Source organism: Taeniopygia guttata, chromosome 2, assembly GCF_048771995.1.
Source record: "Taeniopygia guttata chromosome 2, bTaeGut7.mat, whole genome shotgun sequence".
Classification (NCBI taxonomy): domain Eukaryota; kingdom Metazoa; phylum Chordata; class Aves; order Passeriformes; family Estrildidae; genus Taeniopygia; species Taeniopygia guttata.
Genome location: NC_133026.1, coordinates 116,227,652 through 116,248,831, shown reverse-complemented (window position 1 = coordinate 116,248,831; position 21,180 = coordinate 116,227,652). Strand labels below are relative to the sequence as shown.

Below are 21,180 nucleotides of genomic sequence, written 5' to 3'. Positions count from 1 at the left end.
CTCTCTCTCTCTCATAACGTTTGAACCCAAGAGTTAATGTTGACTGCAAACAGAAAGGCGAAGGCACAAAGATATTAAGTCCTTACAAAGTATAATGCTTGGAGAAAGGTGATCTGCAGCACGAGTTCTGCTGCCCTCACCTCTCTCCTGTCCACACAGGCTCACGGATCAGCCCATGTGTCGGTCACAGCCAGCACAGGGATCACTGTCCCTGTCAGGCAGAGGATCTCCTCCACTCCAGGAGCAACCCACACAGAGAAGGCAGTAGGCCTGCACCATCTGCCAAGGATGGTGAAGAAACTGGAAACACTGGTCCACCGGAAACTAGACTACATTGATTTCATAATCTAAAACCTGTCACTTGCTAACTTGCAAGAGCCAACAATGGACAGTCGCTTCTCAACACAGCTTCTGGGAAAACACTCTTGAAAACAACACATTTCCTCTGAAATTATATCAACAGACTTTATTTAAAAATAGTTGTTCTCTGGACCTCCACAACTTTGCTGTCTTGCAAAGGGGAAGAAATTTTGGCATGTCCCAGTGACAGCAGCCATGCTGAAGAGCTGATGTTGGCGCTTACTCTGCAGAAAGCTTTACAGTCTAGATTGACTCTAGGACATTCCACCAGCCACAGACATATTATAATTCAATTTTTTTTCATGCTGGATAGTATTTCTAATCCCCCAGATTTACCTCATCATCATCCCTGATGATCAGCAAAGAGGATGGGTACCATTTTAAGAAGAATGGAAATCTATCCACAGGCTAAGTTTCTAACATGACTTTTCACACTTGGGCTCTTCTGTAAATAAAATATTGATGCCCAAGCCTGTGAAGCTTTATGCCATCAAGGCAATGGACAGTGCTTTTACATGATAATAAAAGTACATTAGAAAATTCAGTGGAGATCATTTGCCTTCAGATGGAAACAGAAAGCTGGTGTTAAATTAAAAGTTAAAATTAAGTTGTTGATGACTCATCCTTAAGTTTTCTATGTGTTAAAACAATACAAACTGAAGGCAGCATAGACCCATTTTTAATTCAGTATATGAAAGGAAAATTATGATAGCAGAGTAGGAGGAAGAGATGAGAGTTAAGGAACCTACACAAGTCTTTGCTCCCCTTATATATATTGCGATGCACATTCTCACAGCCATGTGACAGGGCTGGGTCTACCGAGTCCTTATTACTTGCAGAACATGCTCAGACTTTGAGGGGATGTCCATAAACCTGGCAGTGAATAAGCATCACTTCTGCATGCAGTTTGGTGCAGATGATTCATACTCTTGCTTCAGCAAGACAGCAGGATCAAAGACTTCGTAACTCAATCAGTCCTTGAGTGACCCTGCCAGTTCCTAGCCTTGAATGTTTTTCATTATCTCATCACCCACTGAGGATTGCAATGTCTTACAGAGCACAGTAGGTTTAATGTAAGTAGAAGCTTGGGCTGTGCTTATATTACATATTTTTTAAAAAGTTATTTTTACACCAAGATGGTTTTGCGAATAGTCTGCTGTGGTGTAAAATGAAAGACAAGTTCTCTGCCATGTACCTACCATCAACTGCCTGGTGAGACTGCTGAATTACGCTACAGAGTAAGACTTTCAAAGGCTGTTACTAAGTCACTGAGTCACCAACCAACCTCGCTACACAGTATAAGCTCTTGGTCCAGTACAACAGAAAAAGGTTTGACATAGTTTCAAACAATGCTATCAGCACCACTGAGTAGACTGACAACAGAAGGATGGGCCATGGAGAAATTCAGACAGAAATTCAGAAAGTATACACTGTAAGCAGACATGCTACACTTTAGGGTTTCAGTGAAAGGCTGATATCTTCAGCACTGCTGTGCTGAAGTATGCTTACAGAATGGATTCAGAGAGGGCTGACAATGATTTACACTCCTTTTTGCTGTACAAAATGGTCACCCGTCAGATACAGTCTTGAGCTCTCAATTCAATTTTGCTTAGCTTGAAAGATTTAACAATAATATTCCAGTTCCAAAGTACTTTACATGAACACATCCCTATGACAAGCTTGAAGTGATATGACTCTCTGCTCTGGATTTCACTGGAAGTTCGCACTTGTACAGGTGTTTGCTTGTACAGGACTTTGGTTTGGAGAGATTTTGGATTTTTTTTACCTGTACATAAAAAATACCAGTGATAGATAATTTTTTTTTTCATGTGCATGGCATGTCATGTCTCTCTAGTAAATAAATATTATTGTAATTCATACCAAATGCCTGCTCACCCTGGAATATGTGAAAATCTTGAATAATTAATACTTGTATTCTATTAGGAGTGTAGGGTTACTTTGTTTCAGCTGGTGTGCACTTCTTTGACTAGATAGGCAAGAGGAAGGAGCAAGCTGTTTGACACCATAAGTCAACTCTCGCAATATTTATCTTGATTTCCAGACTTACAAGTCTGCATTTGCATGTTTTAAATATGTGAATTCTTAGTAAAAAAATCAAAGACCTGAAAATTAAACATTCCATGATGTTCCTTGTTCTCTGCACAAATTTAAGCAAGTTAACTAGAATTTAATTTATAGAGATGTTAACCTCCCGCAAACATCAGTGTCTGAAATTAAATGTTCACCATTTATGCAAGTTAAACTCTTAACCTTGATCCTAATGAAACTTGTGTATTAATGTTAACTTAAGTGCATGTGCATGAAAGACAAGGTCTTTCTATTTATCCATATCATTCACAGAAAAACATGCCACTACTACTGCAGGTTTGAAATTCAAAAACCTTTTACAGTTTTTATAGAATCTTGTAAAAGGAAGAAGCACAAATGCATGTCTTTGTTACAGTCAATCTAAGATAGTTGCCTCCCCACCTCCTGAGCACTTGTCACAGACCTGTTGAAGTATTGCCTGGGTTTTACCCAGATGTAAATATTCTCTTGAAGGACTGCAAATTCCAGCTATCTGTTAAAAATCTGTTTGTCACAGGAATATGCCAAAAGAGCTGCTGTCGCATTTTCAAGTCTTTTTTTCTAAGAGTAATCATCCTGGTCCAAGGACACAAACAAAGCAAAGTTTTCAAACAGGCATAATTTATTTAGACAGAGCTTTCAGACACTTGAGCTCTTTTCTAGATGTAATTAAACAAAACAAAAACTTTACTTACAAGCTTCATCTTGCAACAGATCCTAATTGCTCTGGTGAAGAGTCAAGTATGCAACATGCTGGTGCCTCTGAAGGAAGCCTTGATGATATCACCTCTTCATTTGTCAGAGGAAGGAGTTCTCATTAGTCTTAAAAATACAGACTCCTTTGCAGACTTTTTAACAAAAACCTCAAATTTACAGATATTTGTAAACTCAGTGCTGAGGGAAATGACTGAAACTGCTTGTATAACTACCTTTGTTCATATATGAAGCAACCATATCACAATATAAATCACAATATGAATTTTGTAGAAAAGCTAGTTAGAAGCTATGAGTTGCACAGCTGACCAGTCTAATGAAAATTATCTGTATTCTCTTGCCCTTTTTGTTTTCACAGATGAAGCACTGTTGGGAAGAATTCTGAGATGGCAAAAGGAAGTACTCAAAAATTATGAAGTGGTGTTTAAAATCACAGGGTAAGTCCACACTTCCTCACACCTCTTTGCCCAGATGTCCACAACTAAATACTCAACTGCACACTCGTTTCTCAGTTTTTATGCTCTCCTTCAATACTTTTCCCCTGCAAGCTTGTATTCCCTTGAGTTTCTGCCTTTTTAAATTTTTTTTTTTTTTTTCAAAAAAACCCCTTCCTCCCACTCTTTACCTATCTGCTTTTGGCTAGGCAGATATTTTTTCACATTTGGAAAGCTGAGGGGGATACCTATAGACATTGCAGTAGTGTATAAGAGTCTGAGACATGGTTAGATATTACCAAAATGCTGATCAAAAAGTATGTATTAACTATAGAAAGCCAGAAAAGGGGAAAGTAATATGGAACAAAGTTTTATAAACTTTATAAGGCCTAAGCATGCCTTAATAATTGTATATTAAATGAAACAATGCTTTTAGCCTAAGTAGGCCAGAGAGATCTCAAAGGAAACCTAATACAAGGAAAAGGTTATACTAAAAATACTAATAACAGCAATGAACTCTACCTTTCATAATTAAACTCACTGTTGGGCAGAAAAGTTGGACTAAGGTTGAATAACTTCACCACCCCTGCCTTTGTCCCAGCAGAGTGAATATATTTTCATTACTGCATAACCACGTTAAGGATGAGGTGCTGCAAGGCAGTTTTGCTCCAGCAGGGATCCCCGCTTTGCGCTTCATTTCCCAGCTGAAATGAGGTTGCAGCGTCTTGCGATTTAGTATCTAAAGATGGATTATTTTCGTCAAAAGGGGCGGCCACCACCCTTAGCACGTCCCAGGGGTCCGGGACGACCCTCCTGCGGTGGGCTCCGCGGGTACCAGCGGCGAGGGGGTGGGGGGGTACAGCTCGGTGGTACCCGGGGTGGCCGCCCCTCGCCATCCAGAGGGAGCAGGTACAGCTCACTTTTGGGGCTGGAAAAGGAAAACAGGAGATGGGCTTAAAGCGCAAAATTCTAAAACCCAGTCAGGTCCGAAAAAGTGAAGAAGCCAAGCCGAAGAGAGGCGGGGCAGGGGAGGCGGCAGTCCCGCCCGGGGCCCGGCAGGGCGCTCAGGGGTTAAGCCCCGCGGGGGCGGGGGCAGCCCGGCCGGGCTCCCGCTCAATGGGACGGGGCCGGCGGCGGGGCCGAGCTCGGCCGAGCCGCGGGGATGTCGCAGGCTCCGCCGGGCGCGGGGCAGCTCAATGCCCTGCCCGACCACTCTCCGCGGGTGCGCGGCGCCGTGTCCGAGCTGCGGCGGCGGGCGGAGGCAGAGCCCGGCCAGCGCTGGCCGCAGCCCCTCTCCGATGCCTTCCTGCTGCGCTTCCTGCGCGCCCGAGACTTCCACCTGGACCTGGCCTGGAGGGTGAGGAGCGGGGCGGCGGCGGCGGATCCCGGTGCCCGGGGAGCGCAGCCGGGCTCGGGCTGTGGGGACGGGCTGTGGGGACGGGCTGTGGGGTGGGTCCCGGGTCGGGCGAGGCCGGGCGGGGAGTTCCCGGGTGTCGCGGTGTCGCGGCCGGCTCGGCGCGGTATCGATGTGGTAACATAAAGACTGTGCTAAGCGCCCTACAGTCACTCGCCTATACAGTAAGTGCGGTAAGGTCACAGCTCCGATTACGTAATAGTATCCTTCAAAGGACACCCTTGTCAGGTTTATCAGGCTCAGGTTACTAGGAGCCGTAGTAGTTTCACTATGGTCCTATAATTATGAGTAAAAACTTCTTCTTGCTTGGAGTTCAGTCTTTTACAGCACTCCTTGCAGGCTTTGATAAGTCGTGGTACTTTCCCAGCTATTTGTATGCCTTTTTGCCACAGAGCACACGTATTTTTAATATCCGAAGGCACAGATTGTTATCAGTTTGTTTGTTTTTTTAATGAAAGATTGACAGCCGTTAAACCTTTGGAACAGAAAGTATTTCCAAATCCTCCCAGGGCAAAAGCATTGATTTACATGTGCCAACTGAAAGCTGTGTTTCCGTGGAATTTTATGTTGTTGACACAGCGTTGCCCAACAGACTTCACCTATTAGTTTCTTCACCTATTAGTTTCTGACTTCTCTGGACTGTGGATTTTCCACATTTACTCACCATAAGAGATTATTGTTTGCATATGGATGTATTGCAGGATCAAGGTAGCTAAAAAAAAGAAATCGATAAATTGAATTAGATCCTTAATCATAGATAGCTTTAAAAATTGTATTTTTGTTCTATTAATTTGACTCATGACATTTGCATCGTAGCTTTAAACCTTTCCTCCTCAACAAAAGAACCAACGAGTCATGGCGATGCCTTTGGGTTTTATGTATATTACTTTTACTTGAGATTGTTCATGAGATTATCAAAGCTGTGCAACTAACCATTGTAGGACCATGCCTTTTTTTTCTTTCCAAACAAAAGCCATTTTATTTTCCTGTGTTCCTTGGTTCCAAAATGCTTAAAGGGCTTAATGAGGACATATAAACTCCTAAATATCCACTCCTAATTCCATTGCAATTGGTTGTTACTGGTAATCCTATAGACAGGGAGGTGGCACTTCTGAATTTGGCCCATATGGTTTTGCACTTTGATGGGATTGTGAGGTGTGTTAGGTTGGTAGGGCTAATCTTTGGGTGCATGAAATCTAGACTAGGTATAGAGATAGGAGTCTATGAAGTAGCAATTTTCCTATGCTTCTCTTCTCTTGAGAATCAGCCCTAGGCATCAGGGACCTCCTTTGAAAAAGCTGTCTTTTTAAAGCCTCTTTAGATTTTCTGTGTCTCCACAGGCTGTTAAGTTTCTGAATTTCAAACCTTCATTTGAATTAAGAGATTCAAATGTTCAAAACTAACCTGTGTTTAATGTTTCTGTCTAGAATTTCATTTCTCCAAGTGCTGTACCCACTTGCATTTAATCTTCTACATACCAGCTGACACCATTTTCTAGAAGACTTCTCTTACAGTATGAGAAGAATAACAGAAGCATTTATTTTTTTTTCTTCCCTTTTTTTTCCTCCACAGGGATGTATTTATTGCAATTGGTGTATCAAGGCCAAAAAGAATTATTATGCAAAAATCTCTTGTGGTCCTAAGTTGTATGTTGATATAACCCAAGTGTGACTTCATGCAGAAGTTATGTTAGTATTTCATCCTAGACAGAGCTGTTCTGCCATCAGTCCAGAAAGTGGCTCTTCCATCTTGTCCTGATTTGATGTTGCCTCTTGTTCTGGAGTTCAGACCATTAAGATTCTCTTTGCCCACTGGGCTTCCATGTACTACTGCATAGTATTTGTAGAGCAGCTAAGGGATAATCAAAGTTAATGGCCCTGTCAATGCATATAAGCAAAGGTTGTCCAGTATGTCCAGTATAAGTATGGGCTTATATTTAGCCTTAACTATGAATCAAGAGTCTGGCACCTGACCAGACCTTTTTATTGATTCATTTCTGGTTAATAATTGACACAGATTTATCTGATCAACATTTGGAAATGCTTCAGAAAAGAATAATCAGGTATATTGTGTCAAAACATTCCATTTCTAAATCCCTTATGGTGACTCATAACAGCAATTTTTTCCGTTTTTCCAATGGCAATTCCAGACTTGCTTTTAACTAATGATATATTGATATCTCTCATGCTAGAAGAAAATCTAGCACTGAAACAAGTATCCGGAATTGAAGGACTCAAAGAAGAGATAAAACTGTCTTAATTTCTTGAAGACGGTGATTATTCAGTCAAGCTCGGTAACAGACTATTCTCACAGAATATATTGAGTTTGAAGGGACCCATAGGGATCATTGGAGTCCAGCTCCTGGCCCTGTACAGATGTCCTAAGAATCACACCATGTGCCCGAGAGTGTTGTCCAAATGCCTCTTAAACTCTGTCAGACTTGGAGCTGTGACCACTTCCCTGGGGAGCCTGTTCCAGTGCCCAGCCCCCCTCTGGGTGAAGAACCTTTTTCTAATATTCAGCCTAAACTCCCCTTGACATAACTTCAAGCCAGTCCCTCATGTTTTGTCACTGGTCACCACAGAGATCAGTGTCTGTCCCTTTTTGAATGTGCCAGCTATGTGTGTATGTTTGACTTCACCGTTATCACCAAAACCACTGTCACTTGGATTCACTATGAGATATCTGGAGAATTAGCATCTCTTTTTGGACATAAATGTTTCTTCTGGCTTTATGATGCATTACATCCTATAATTCTTGTATAGGACTGACTTTCAGTGACCTTGGAATGCTCTCTTTTTGTACCTGACATGGATTATCCTCTGGGGAACAGAAGAAAAATGTTTGGCATTGAAACACTATGCAAAGGATTTTGATAACATACATATGTAAACATAATTTTTGTGGCACTGAAAACTCTCTAAATATCTAGGATCCTTTTAAGAGTTCTGGTTGATACCAAAGTATATAGCCAGACTTTGGTTTTGCATTCGATTTATGGAGGTATGAGGATTTCCTAGTGCATTCTGCTGCAAGGAAGTCACTTAGGATGATTATGCTGTACAAGAAGTGTTGTTTTCTGTAGTGTCAAACACACTGCTGAGTCTCAGACTTTGTCTCTGAGGATCTTCACAGCATTCAAACATAAATGCTCAGTTGAAATCGGTTACTTGTCTGCTATTTTTCCATCAATCCCAAGGAATTCCTTGAAAAGGATGGAAGAGCCCTTATTAGCTCTCTGAGCTGACTCTTGAGGAAACACAAGTAAGTCAGCCAGGCTTCCCTTTGTGCTAAGCCAGCACCTGCCAGTCTTTTTCCAGTGACAAGGAGGTAATGCATGAGGAATTAGGAAAGTTCGGTGTCTCTATAAAATATCTTAAATTCTTTGTCTGTGTATATTGTATGTTTAAATTCTGGGTACATTTGTACATGCATATATAAAAAGAAGTATAAAATACATATGTGTAAAGGTTTATATTCTGAAATTTGGGCTGTGATTTCTCCTGCAAAGAATGCCAGTAGAAAACATTTTTTCCAAAGCATTATGTGCATTTATACAACTTCTGACACAATAGAGGCCTAATTCTGCCTATCATCCATGTTAATAAATAGTTATTAATCAAGAAAAATATCATTAATTTACATATACAGATGCATTAGCTTCTCTAACAAGCACACTGTTTTCTAGTTCTTTTGTTTCTAAGTAAAGTACGAAGTTCACTTTGGTTTGTGGGATATGAATCTTGGTTTAATTGGTAACTTCCAGTTCAGAAATCTGGAACTATCTCCAACAGACATGGGGGGGGGGGGGAAACATCTCAATTAATGCTGAACGACAGACACCAGAGTTTTTCATCCAGCTTTCCCCCCTCTTATCAAGTTATCTTGCATCTATTTTCAGATGCTGAGCAGATGCTATGTAGGTTATTCTGTTTGTAAACACAGATGGTTATACATTGAGAGGTTTTTCTTGTGTTGTTAAGTGCATGAGCCATTTTTTATACTGGGTAATGAATCTGTCTGGTTTTCCAGAGATTAGCTTGTTTCATCTCTATCCAAACTGATTGTTATGCACCGCATTTATATTTTCCCTTCTAAAAAAGAATCATACTTGAAAAAAAATTGATATGAATTTCTGTGCTTAAACAGTGTAAAACTAGAAAACCTCTAAACCACTGCTAGTGTTTGAATTCCTTTACATGTTTAAGGATTATTGTTTTAAGTGGCCACGTGAGACTTGACTATGTCCAGCTGTAAGAAAGGAGTTGCTTATTAAAATAAAAATTTACAGAATATCTGCCAAAACTAGCTGTAGATTTTGTGAAAGATTCTCTAATGCTGACCTTTACTTCAGATCTAAATCATTTTAGGTAATTAGATTAGGTTTGCAAAATCTGAGAACTCTTCAGCACTTCATGATTTTCTTGCCAAGGGGAGTATGTTTTAGACTTAGCCAAGTTACGTGTCTGAAAGATGCACCACTTTCTTGTGTCATGGTAAGTGTCAGAAGTATCCCAACCATATATTTACTCTTTAATGGGTGTGCAAGTAGGTTAAGTATGCCTTCGGTAAGGATCCTGAGTGCATCACAATCTGAAAACACCACTGTCTTTCTTCCAAAGTCCAAGAACTTAAATCCTTGTTTCCAACTTGGAAAATGTAATTATCATGAAAACGAGAAACTGACTGTATTGACTAGACAGGATTATTTAGGGTATTGAATTTATGTGTCATTTTTATTCTCATCTTAGTTTTGGCAGGGAGTTCTTCAAATAGGTGTTTAAAATATACATCTTCATGATGTTGTGGTACCACAGATTTTAGAAGTGACAAATGACAAAGCGACAGATGTTTGCATAGTTGTTTTCAGAGTGGTTTTGTATTTTGCTCCTATTTCAGAGTCTGCTTTGGAAAGACCAAGGATAAAGCATGTTGTTATTTCTGTCTGGCACAAAGCAGTTGGGATTGCTCAAACAGTGCCCTTTGTAGATAGTCAAGTAGTGACAGAGTGAGATAATCAGAGTACCTCAACAGGCCTATTTTGCGATTATAGTGAACTTCTGTTCCATAAATTAGCTTACTTTCCTTACTTCCTTCCTTCTTCCTTTGCCTTGTTTGTTTGTTAGTTTTAAATTTAACCTAGGCTAAAAGTGGTTGAATGCAGCCAAGAGACTTCTAATAAAATTCTCCTAATGGTTAAACATTTCTTTCTGTGGTGATGGTTTAGGATGAGGCTTTGGTTCACTTTTTTTTCACTGCCAAATCAAGTAGGATTCTAGCATGGGATATAATTTTTTTATTGTTTTTTGGATCTAAATACATATTTATAAGCTGTATTTCCTTTAAAAATATAGCTAATTTCTGATCAGTGTACCATATATTTTTATGTAAATTTTGCTGATAAACAATAATGTTTTGTAAAGAGTTTCCTCATGGCAATTCATTTGAGAGACCTTCAAAATCATTCAAGACCTTAAGCTGAGCAGAAAAGCATTATGCTGAAGAAAAAGTATATTTTATGTAAAATTATACAAGAAGCTTGAAAATAGAGGGAGGAGTATAGAGAGAAGACAAATTATGTGACAGAACATGCTGTGATCTACAGGATGGTGAGTTTTAGGTCTCCCTCTAAGAATCTGTAGGGATTAATTCAATTTTGCTGATCATTTACTTCTGATCATTTTTCCAGTGAAAATACTGAAGAAAATTATACTTACATAGATACGAGAAATTTGTAATTTTTTAAGGTTATATTCTATTAGCTGGACCTGAAAGCTCTTTTAACTTTAGTATTTCTGTTGTGAAATATGGAGTAATTGATAAAGGCAAAAAAGAATTTCTGTAAGTACAAATTATAGGAAATAAAAGACTTTCGGTTGATGATTTCAGTACAGTGAACACACTTAATTTGTAAAACTGTGGTGAGGATCATATTGGGTTTCTCTGCTTGATGAAATATAGCAACAATTTTAAAAGCTAGTCTGCACATACCCCTTTAAGATTTAAAGCTATGTTTTGGTTTGTTGTGAAAAAAGGTACTGAAAAATTCTGATTCTCTTAGCTACTTTGAAGGTCTTGGGTTAGACCTCTAAGTCATAGCCATTGAAGAAATTAATACAAATTGTGAATTACTTGTAACAGCTCTTTCTCTACTTTCCAGACTTGGTGATGGAGAAGTTAGTAGGGGTGATGCAGCACAGGCAAATTTTAATTGATGAGCAGAGAGGAAGCATTTTAGAAGACAGTCTTGCATAACTTCCTACTTATGCACAATGTCTTAAATAAATTTTAGTTGCAGGGCATTGTTCATTTTTCCCACAACCACTTAGTTAATATTAAAGGAGAAACAGTAATTAGACTTGGAAGTTAGAATTACTGTATCATCAATTTAATTTTTCACAATCCATATCTAAGATGACCTTTCACAGTGCTGCCTGTAATTCCTCAACACAGGTGGTACCTCACAAAGGAGCACCTTTGATTGTCTCTTCCTTAGCATTAGTCCATGGCCTTTCAACACACAGCTCCTCTTGTGCCTTAGAAATACTGGTTATGGTGCTGCCTCCCAGCCTTGGGAACCAGGCTGGCCAAGTCCCTGACAACAGACAGGGTCTTTAGCCAAACAGGTTCTCATTATTTCCACTCAATGGGAGGGAAATTGTCAAATGTGTAATAGACCCACTACTGTGTTATATTCTCTCATTTCAGAGGCGTAGAAGCGACCTCAAAAAAGTTTTTGGGTATGCTGATGAGTGTGTCTGTTTCAAATAGTAAACTAGAATTATTGATGTCTGTGTAAAAAATAAGGAGGAAGGGAGTGAGTGAGTGAAGGAGAATGTTCCTCCATAAAATTTTGCATGTCTCTATTGAAAAAAATCCTGAATGAGTCTGATGCAGTAGCAAAATGGACAATCCTAAAGGTAACCTGAGCAGAAAAAATGAGGTTTAGATGCATTTTACACAGAAACTACAGGCTTATTGTACATCCAGTTTTCTGACACAGAATGACAACTACAGTCCATTAATAATTTGACTGGGTTCTAAATTCATCATGGCAATTTACTCACTTACTTGATCCAGCATTGCAACCTTATGTTTCTAGGAGTAATTTGATTTAAATATACAATTAAATTATAGCTAATTTAATGAAATAAACCTGACTGTGACCACATTTGGAAAGCATATTTTTAACTGTGTTTTTCCTATAATAGCAGAAGCTTACCTGACATCCACATTAACTTTTTTCCAGTTATTGAAGAACTATCAGAAATGGAGAATTGAATGCCCAGAAATAAGTGCAGATTTACAACCATCTTCTGTTCTTGGTCTTTTGCAAGCTGGCTATCACGGAGTCCTAAGGTCAAGAGACCCACATGGAAGCAAAGTTCTAATATACAGAATTGGTGAGTGACAAAATTGCTTGGAACAATTTCACACCTGATTCTGACACTGAAGTTTTTGGATTTTGTTTGTTTGCTTTGTTTTGTTTTGTGATTTGTTTATTTTTTAATTATCACCATTTCAGCAGCATACCAAAAATATTTTATAGTTACAACTGCAGGAGTTGATAAAACTAGATCATATCAGAATATCTTAACTAGAAAGGTAATATTTTTATGTTCCTTGCTAGAAATGCATTTACAGTAATATAAAGGTGAATTTACTGAGCTGTAACAATGAAATAATTTTACTTATGTATTGGTATGGCTAAGGCTGTACAATCCCTTACAAAGAACCTGATTTTCTTTATAGTGAAATTCTTGTTGCATCAAAAGAATCTTGAAGGTTAAAGCTTGTAAGATTATGTGGCTTTTTTTGGCTCTGAGTGTCCCAAAAATCATTTGACTTTGTGTAAATGTCAAAGCCGTGGGCTAAGGCTGTGGTACCGATGCAGATGCAGTGCAGAGCAGGGAGAACACAAACAAAGGCGTACACTTTGTCATGTATCAAAGTTCAATTTAGGCTTGGATGAGCAGTTCACCAGGTTTTTGCTGTTTACTTGTAGCCAAAGAGCCCTAGCTAACAACACTTGGAAAATGCTTGATGCACCTCCCAAAAATATTTTCAAAAAGTACATAGTTAAATGAACACCATATCTCTTCATGCTTGTTTTGGACAGAGGCTTTATATTTGCCAACTTTCAAAGAATTGTCTTATTATCATCTGGTCTAGTAGGCAGTTGTGCCTTCTAAAGCTTTCATGTAGGGTTAAGGCTCATCTCATGCAATTTTTCGATCAGGCCTCAGAAAAAAAAACAAAAGTGAGATTCACTGAATTGTACCAGAATTCTGGTGCTGAAAAACAACTATGTTAATTGATTGTATTGATGATGTGCAGTTTCTGCTAGCATGATTGTTACTGAATCATACCTTGTACTGGGTCTATGGTAGAATATGCTACATTATGTGGTACCACATACTAAAAGAGCATCAAAGATGAATGAGAGAGCAAGTACACAAATTAACTTATGCACTGGCAAAATGGTTTATTTCAGGAACTTTGTTCTTGCTGATTAATTCTTGCTCCTGAGAAGCACATTAGAAGTTGTAGGAAGAAAAAATGCAGGTGTATGGGTTTTCTCGTGGTGATGCAGGGTAATCTATCTTCTCAGGACAATGGGATCCCAGTTTATTTACAGTATATGATGTGTTTCGTGTAAGCCTCATCACATCTGAACTCATTGTAAAGGAGACCGAGACTCAGCGAAATGGAGTCAAGGCCATCTTTGACCTTCAAGGGTGGAGGTTTTCTCATGCTTTTCAAATCAGTCCAGCAGTGGCCAAGAAAATTGCTGCTGTTCTCACAGTAAGTATGACATTATGCTTTATGCAGCTTCATTGTTATGACTTCCAATTTTTCTTCTCTTCCAAGCTATAGTAAATTTTCCTTCTGTAGGCATTCTCAGACTATGTGACTAAGAAGAACAAAATCCTAAACCAATTACAAGCTGGGCTTGATTTTACCTAAATTTTATTATTCTATACCAGTAAGTGCTCTCTAACTTATGCTATTTTATAAAAACTTCACCAATCTGTTGCAAGACAAGAATTTCATGTCTGGAGAAGCAGTTGAAGCCCATATTTGAAAGGACCTCTGTTTGTTATCCTGTTTAATCTCTTCCATTCTTTTGTGCATTATTTCAATATTTAAAGCATTTATTCCTGTCTCAGAGTGTATGAAAAGTAGCATGCACTGTGAGCAATTAAGAGCAAGACACCTCTAGGTTGTTACCAGTATGGATGATGCTTATGTGATCTTCTATCTGCTAACAAAAGAATGTATAACATTATTGTTCTGCTTGCTTTCTTCCCCACAACATGAGCATTGTTTTGTGCAAATTACTGTTAGCTCACCTCCTGTTTTTTCACAGAACTTCTCAGAACTTTACTGTCTTTAAGGCTTGTTCATTTCTGCCAAATTCAGTTGAGCTTTGCCACTGGGTTTGAGAGGAAAAAATATTAAAGAAAAAAGGGGACAGAGAATTGACAGGCAAGCTGCAGTGTAGTCCTATAATCTTATTTTCCTTCAGAAGTTGTGTTGAAAGTCAGTAATAATAAAACTCTTAGCCTGTGATGTGGAAATGAGCCAGGGAGATAATCTCTTGCTCTGATTTGGTAAGGTTCAAATCAGAGATTCAATCAAAGCTTAGTCATTGAATTAATATCATCAGAACTTCAGATGTTCTTCCTTTCTGATAGCTACCGTAAAACTTTATTGAAACCATTAGATATTTCCAACTTTGCACATCTAGAATAAGAACTCCTGGTGTTATGCAGTCTGGGGCCAGATCTCATGAAACAGGACTAGTGAGAGTGTTCCAGTTGATTTCTGAGGTAGTAAACATATTGCTTGAAATAGAGCAGAAAGGAAGCAGAATAGGATTTGCAAGTACATCTAAAAGTTTCAATCCATTATTTCAAAGCAGGAAATTCTTTGACTATGATGTTTCCATCTTGACCTATTTCTGATTTTTTCAATGTTTTTCAAATTTCTAAATGTTTATTCTAGCTATGGAAAAGGAAAATTAAAAATTATGTGTTTTCAGTGTTCTAAGAAGAAAAAGAATTTAAATTATTTTATATCCCCTGACTCCTTTCTTTGCTTTTAATTGGATTTTTAAATTTTATCCAGAGATTATATTAGTGTTGTTCGATATCATATAGTCATAGAACATGTTAAGTTGGAAGAGACTCATCAGAATCATCAACACCAACTCCTGGCCCTATACAGGATGCCCCAAAAGACACACCATGTGACTGAGAGCATTGTCCAAACACTTCTTGAACTCTTGTCAGACTTGGAGCTGTGGCCACTTCCCTGGGGAGCCTGTTCCAGTGCTCAACCACCCTCCGGGTTAAGAACTTTTTCCTCATATCCAATATAAGCCTCCTCCGACACAACTTCAGGCCATTCCCTTAGGTCCTGTCTCTGGTTAAGAGAGTGAAGAAATCTTCCCCTCCTCTCCCCCTCACAGGGAAACTTCAGAGTGCAATGAGGTCTCCCCTCAGTCTCCTCTTCTCCAGGCTGAACAGATTAAGTGACCTCAGCCATTCCTCACACAACTTCCCCTCCAGACTCTTCACCATCTTCCTGGCCCTCATTTGAGGCTCACTAATAGCTTAATGCCTGTTTTGTATTATAGTGCCCAAAACTGCACATAGTATTCAAGGCGAGGCCACCCCAGTGCAGAGCAGAGCAAGACAATACCCTCCTTTGCACGGCTGGAGATGCTGTGCCTGATGCACCCCAGGACATGCTTAATACACTCCAGAATATACTTAAAAATAAAAGTTAAGAAACCTTTGTTTTAACCCTGTATTTTACTCAAGAAATGTGTCTTACAAATTATTATCCGGTATCAAGAAACAGAAGTTAATAGAAAAGAAGTTTGTACTAAGGAATGGAAAGCATAGTACAAATAATAACTGACAGTATCTTGAAAAATCTGTTATCCCAGGCAGAAAATTGTTTTGTGAAAATCATGGTAGTAGACTTTAAGTATATGGTAATCCATAATAACATTAAGTGAACATACAAGCTGATAATTTTAAGGTTTTTATCATACATTAAAATCTAGGAGTGGCACTAAAGAAATATGTTAGCTTTGGGTTTTTCTTCCTTAGAACTATTGAACTAGTGAGGAGATATGTTTGTGAGAAGTACCATTTTTATAAGCAGAAAACGTGTCAGAGGTAGTATCAGATGGGTTATGAAGGGAAGCTGTACTTTCCTCATTGCACAAAGCTTGTTTTGAGCACTGCCATATTTTCTTTTAAATTTCAAAGATCTGGAACTTTTAAATGAATTCAAGTAGAATCCAAGCTGTTTTATATTATAAAGGCTGTATAGCAGATATTTAAAAAATTTAATTAAAACAGTAATCTTGTTGTAAAGCTGAACTTCTGTGTTGGCCAAATTCCTAGTAATTTCAAGGCTTATCTCTAAATTATAAATATAACTTATTTAACTTAAAGTTAGTATTTTCAGTAGTTTATATATATTTTTGTATTATACTTCAGGCTGTAAGTTGTCAATAAAAGCACATAGCTAGATAGCATTTTGTAAATTAGTAGCAGAATCTTGTGAAAAATTGTATACTTTAAAAGAAAGGCTGAGCACAAAGTTTGTGTACAATATTTATGTGCAATTTGGTGATAGTTTTCTTTTTTGTTTTTCTGTTTGTTTTTAATATTTAATCTCACCTCCTACTGAGGTGAAAAAATGGTGAGATTTTTCCCTCTAATGGGAGGAACAAGATAGGATTTTTCTAAATGTTGTTCTTAATTTACACTGCTAGAAAATGCAGGAATTGGCAAGGTCAGAAGAAATACTCTAACCTATGGACTAGACAGTTTTTACAGGCCTGTGCTTAGTAAAAGAGGTGTTTCTATAATGTTTTCTTTTTCTTATTCTGTTTTCCATGTATGCTGACAGGATTCCTTTCCACTGAAAGTTCGAGGTATCCACTTCATTAATGAGCCTTTATTCTTCCACCCAGTCTTTGCTCTAATTAAGCCTTTTCTCACTGAAAAAATAAAGCAACGGGTGAGTGCACACAAATATTTTTTTTCTGCCACAAAACCCTCATATGACAGTTTGCAGCACTTTCCTTAGGCTCTGTTACTCCTGAGTACTAAAGAGCATAAATCATTTTTGTTTGTTAGTGCCATACAGACCTCCAGAATCTAACAGTAAATAATTTGCAGTTATTAACATGAGAGTTGCAAGTCGTGCTGTTATCACTACTCTGAACTAGAAGAGAAAAAACAGCAACACAAAGAGGTTAAATAATTCATTTGAGGTAACATAATAATTCTTCTGCAGAAATAGAAAGAAATAGGTCCTGGATTTCACAGTACTCTGCCTATAAATGATAGAGAAAAATGATCACTGAGCAATTTTTATGGTCCAAGTTGTGCAGAATTAGTAGAAGACAACTGTTTAGCTCTGACAGAACTCCAGAGGCATTTATGCATCAAAAATTGGTCAGACTTAATTTCTACATTTTTTTTTCCAAATAGCTCCTTAGCTGCTTTAAATAGTTTTGCAGTTATAGATCTGCAAATAGATTTGTATTTGGATGCAAAACATGCCAAGGACTATGGTTTATTGCAGCATAGGAAAAATATTGGAGTTTCCAGCTGGCACAAAAGTGAAATGGTAACAGCAGGAGTAAGGTACAAAATAAGCAGCCCTGCCTATTGATGTTCCCATTCTGAAGCCTCCTTTTCTCAGCACATGGATCTTGGGCATTTGCAATAGCCACTGCATGCCAGGACAGTAAATCCTAGAAAAGTATCAGACTGGAAGTAATGAACAAGGCTTCAAAATAGCTACAATAAAGCAAGAGGAGAAGAACCAAACCTACAGTATTGCAAGGATTAAAGTGGAGAAGTAGTCCAGAATCCAATTCCAGTTGGAACTGAAAGATAAGGACTAATATATAGATTCTGTTGAGTATCTTCCTTATCACGTGTCTGAACCTACATACATGATGTTACATAATCTTGTTTTTAAATATATGTGGCAGGACCAGATAGTAAAGGCCATGAGCCAGATGAGGAGAAGAACCAAACCTACAGTATTGCAAGGATTAAAGTGGAGAAGCAGTCCAGAATCCAATTCCAGTTGGAACTGAAAGATAAGGACTAATATATAGATTCTGTTGAGTATCTTCCTTGTCACCTGTCTGAACCTACATACATAATACATCATCTTGTTTTTAAATTCATGTGGCAGGACCAGATAGTAATGGCCAAGAACCAGACAGGGCTTTTTTCTTGGAAATGGCTGAAGGGCAAGTACAAGATATCACAGCAAAACAAACCACCAGTATTCTCATTATTTAGCTCAGTTTAGCAGTTTGGATGTGTACTCTCATCAGCTAAACCTGTCTGCTAAACCAGTCTGGATCAAGTGTGCAGTTAGTTTTGGCTCCTGTGCTCACAGCTACATAAAATGCAGTTCTCAGGTTGTAGTCCATCCTTCACCAGCCTTCAGATTCAGAGGACAGAGTTTGAGTACATAGGGAAAACTCACAAAGGTAGTTCCTCCTTTTAAGGAATTCATTATGGACAAATACACTCACTTAAACCAAGCTGGTGGGTTTAGTTGTTGCACTGAGATGCTTTGCTGCCTGTTCTCACTCAATTGTCTAGCATTCATACCCAAGTAAATGCTTTTACTATTTTGGTTTAGGTGTACATGCATGGAAATAACTACTTGCAGAGTCTGACCGAACACTTCCCCGTCAGCATTCTCCCACAGGAATATGGGGGAGAGGAAGTCTCCATTGAAGAACTGGCCAAGGAATGGACTGACTTCATAATGGCATCTTCAGATTATCTTCAGAGCATTTCTCTGGCTGCTGAGGAATAACCTTAATGCAGTATTTTATCAATTCTTGAGCACTGGAATTGGAAATAAGTTTAATATGAAAATTTCCATTGTGAATGAAACCAGTATGTCTTTGCAGGGCACTCACTGAATGTTCTATTGGCTGCACTGTTATACTAACTGGAGTCTATCAGTTTGAAGAGATTAATGAATTTTGCATGTTTGTTGCACTGTTTCTAATTGAGTAACTTGTATGCTAGATAGCTGAAGAGTGCATTGGATAACAGATTGATACTGCTGCTGTTAGGTCTTTGGAGACAACTCATCTGTAATAACGTAGTCCAGAACATTACACTTAGCTCTTGTATCTTGGCTTGTCAAGACAATATAAAACAAAGAATAGACTGTGAATAGGGTAGTTGCAGAAATAAGACTACAGGGCTAATTTACAAGGGGTGAAGAGGCTGCATTTTAGATTGGTTCTCAGGGAAAAATGCTGCTTTGTTAGCTTGTATCAAATTGAAAATTAGTCAGCAATAGTGAGACATTTGTGTTACTTGTTGTGCTGCTTGTGCAGCTTCCCTTTTTATCCTAATTAACATAGTAATCTTCAAGTTTTATAGAAAAACACCACATATGTATTCTTCAAAGAACAGTGTGAATCAGGGGGAGGAACTGGTAAAAGAGTCATAACAACCTTGAAAATTCTTATTTACTTTCTTCAAAGTGATACTGTCTATGGACAACTATAAGTAACTCAGATTATGATCCTTTAATCCCTAGTGTAGAGGACTACAGAGGTCAAAAGTTTTCAGTTGTTTTTATTATCTCTTTGTTTCTGGGGGTAAAAGTATGTTATCTTTGTGGACCTGTACTTTAGAAATAGCTGTCGCATGTTTTAAGGGTGCTCTGAGGTCACGTTGGACCTCACCATAGGAGATTCTTGGTATCATCATTTTATTTTCAGTACAGTAACTGATCTTAACTCTGTTTTGTTTTTGCACAAGCAATATGTATTTTAAGCATTGCATATAAATTTTCCTACAAATATATATATTAAAAATGCTTTTATCTCAGGTAGCTAGAAATTATAACTTCAGTTCTTTTGTAATTTTTAGGACATTGGAAAGGTATATAAGCATAGGGAACAGAAATGAAACTATCCTATTATATTAAAAATGCCTTACTTTAGATTATGATTAGTATGGCATTATTGCAAGAGTCATTGGAAACTATTCCTTATTAGCAAGAGGAGCATCTATGAAAGACCCCTTGGAGTGGTTGTAGTTTCTTCTGCTGTGGAAAGATCAATGCCAGAAATTCTTTCAAAACTGACAACAACCTCTTTTTTTCCTTCCAAATTTCCTGAAGTGCCTTTTTAATTTTTCCTCTTTCCAAATATTTTTGATATGGGGCCTAAATTTAAATAAACCTTATTCAGATATATGATTATATGAAAATGTATTTCATATATATTTCTTTTTCTCAGATTTTGTGGTAATATTTTGTGATACACTGTTTTGTGATACAAAAGCTCCTTAAATAGAGGAGTTCGATGAATTGGGAATTGTTCTTTATAAGAAATTAGACAAAGTAGTCAGGTATCTGGCAATTTTTCAGTTGTGTAACTCATGTTCCAAGTAATTTACCAGCTGGAGAACCGAAGCTATTGTCTTAATATTACAGTCCTTCGATTTTAATCTGTGAATGTAAACTGCACAAAGGAACGAACCATGTTTCAGTGAACAAGAAAATTTAAACTCTTCCTATGAAACCAATCTTTGATTGCTACTGGTTTATGTAGCAGTATTTAGCTGGGGCTTTTTAATCTTTATTTTGACTTCACCAGCTCTATGAATATAAAGTCCTAAATGTCTTCAAAAATACCCTGATCCTGTTATTAAGTCGTAGCAGGTTTGCATAACTGAGCAGTTAGAGCACTGAGTGCAGTTATTTTTTCCTGGACTGTTAATTATTTTTTAATGTTTACATATTATATAGAAGGTGGGGACTCTTAATTGCCATTGCTGCTAATAGTAAGAACACAGTATAATTGGAACATTGACATAATGAATAGTGAAGATATTGGTATGATGTGCGGTCACATTGCAGCTTTCAGCAGCAGCCAACAAAACAAAGATCCCTAAGTGCATTATTCTTTATCAACATCGGGAGTGCCTCTAAAAAGAATAAAGTTCCTGTTAAAAGGTACAAATATAACTGACTGTAAGCGCGATATAATGCACAATTTTTAATTTTCCCCTCTTTTTAAACTGTATTAACATATGTTTTAATTAATAAACGCTTTCTGGTTGAACCAGCCTCGTCTGTCAC

At 38.0% G+C, this 21,180-nt stretch overlaps 1 protein-coding gene across 2 annotated transcripts; it reads left to right on the top strand.

Annotated features, from left to right (window-relative positions):
• The first annotated feature begins 4,674 nt into the window (after positions 1 to 4,674).
• Positions 4,675 to 21,163, top strand: TTPA (alpha tocopherol transfer protein). 2 transcript variants are annotated; one of them, XM_002197267.6, is made up of 5 exons: positions 4,683 to 4,953; positions 12,260 to 12,413; positions 13,622 to 13,815; positions 16,945 to 17,055; positions 18,709 to 21,163. In XM_002197267.6, exons 1-5 carry the CDS (start codon positions 4,759 to 4,761, stop codon positions 18,886 to 18,888), a joined length of 834 nt encoding a protein of 277 aa, XP_002197303.3. In that variant the 5' UTR covers positions 4,683 to 4,758; the 3' UTR covers positions 18,889 to 21,163. The 2 variants fall into 2 exon arrangements, with proteins under 2 accessions (XP_030122119.2, XP_002197303.3); XM_030266259.4 differs by lacking the exon at positions 16,945 to 17,055 and having other exon boundaries at positions 4,675 to 4,953.
• Positions 21,164 to 21,180: the final 17 nt, after the last annotated feature.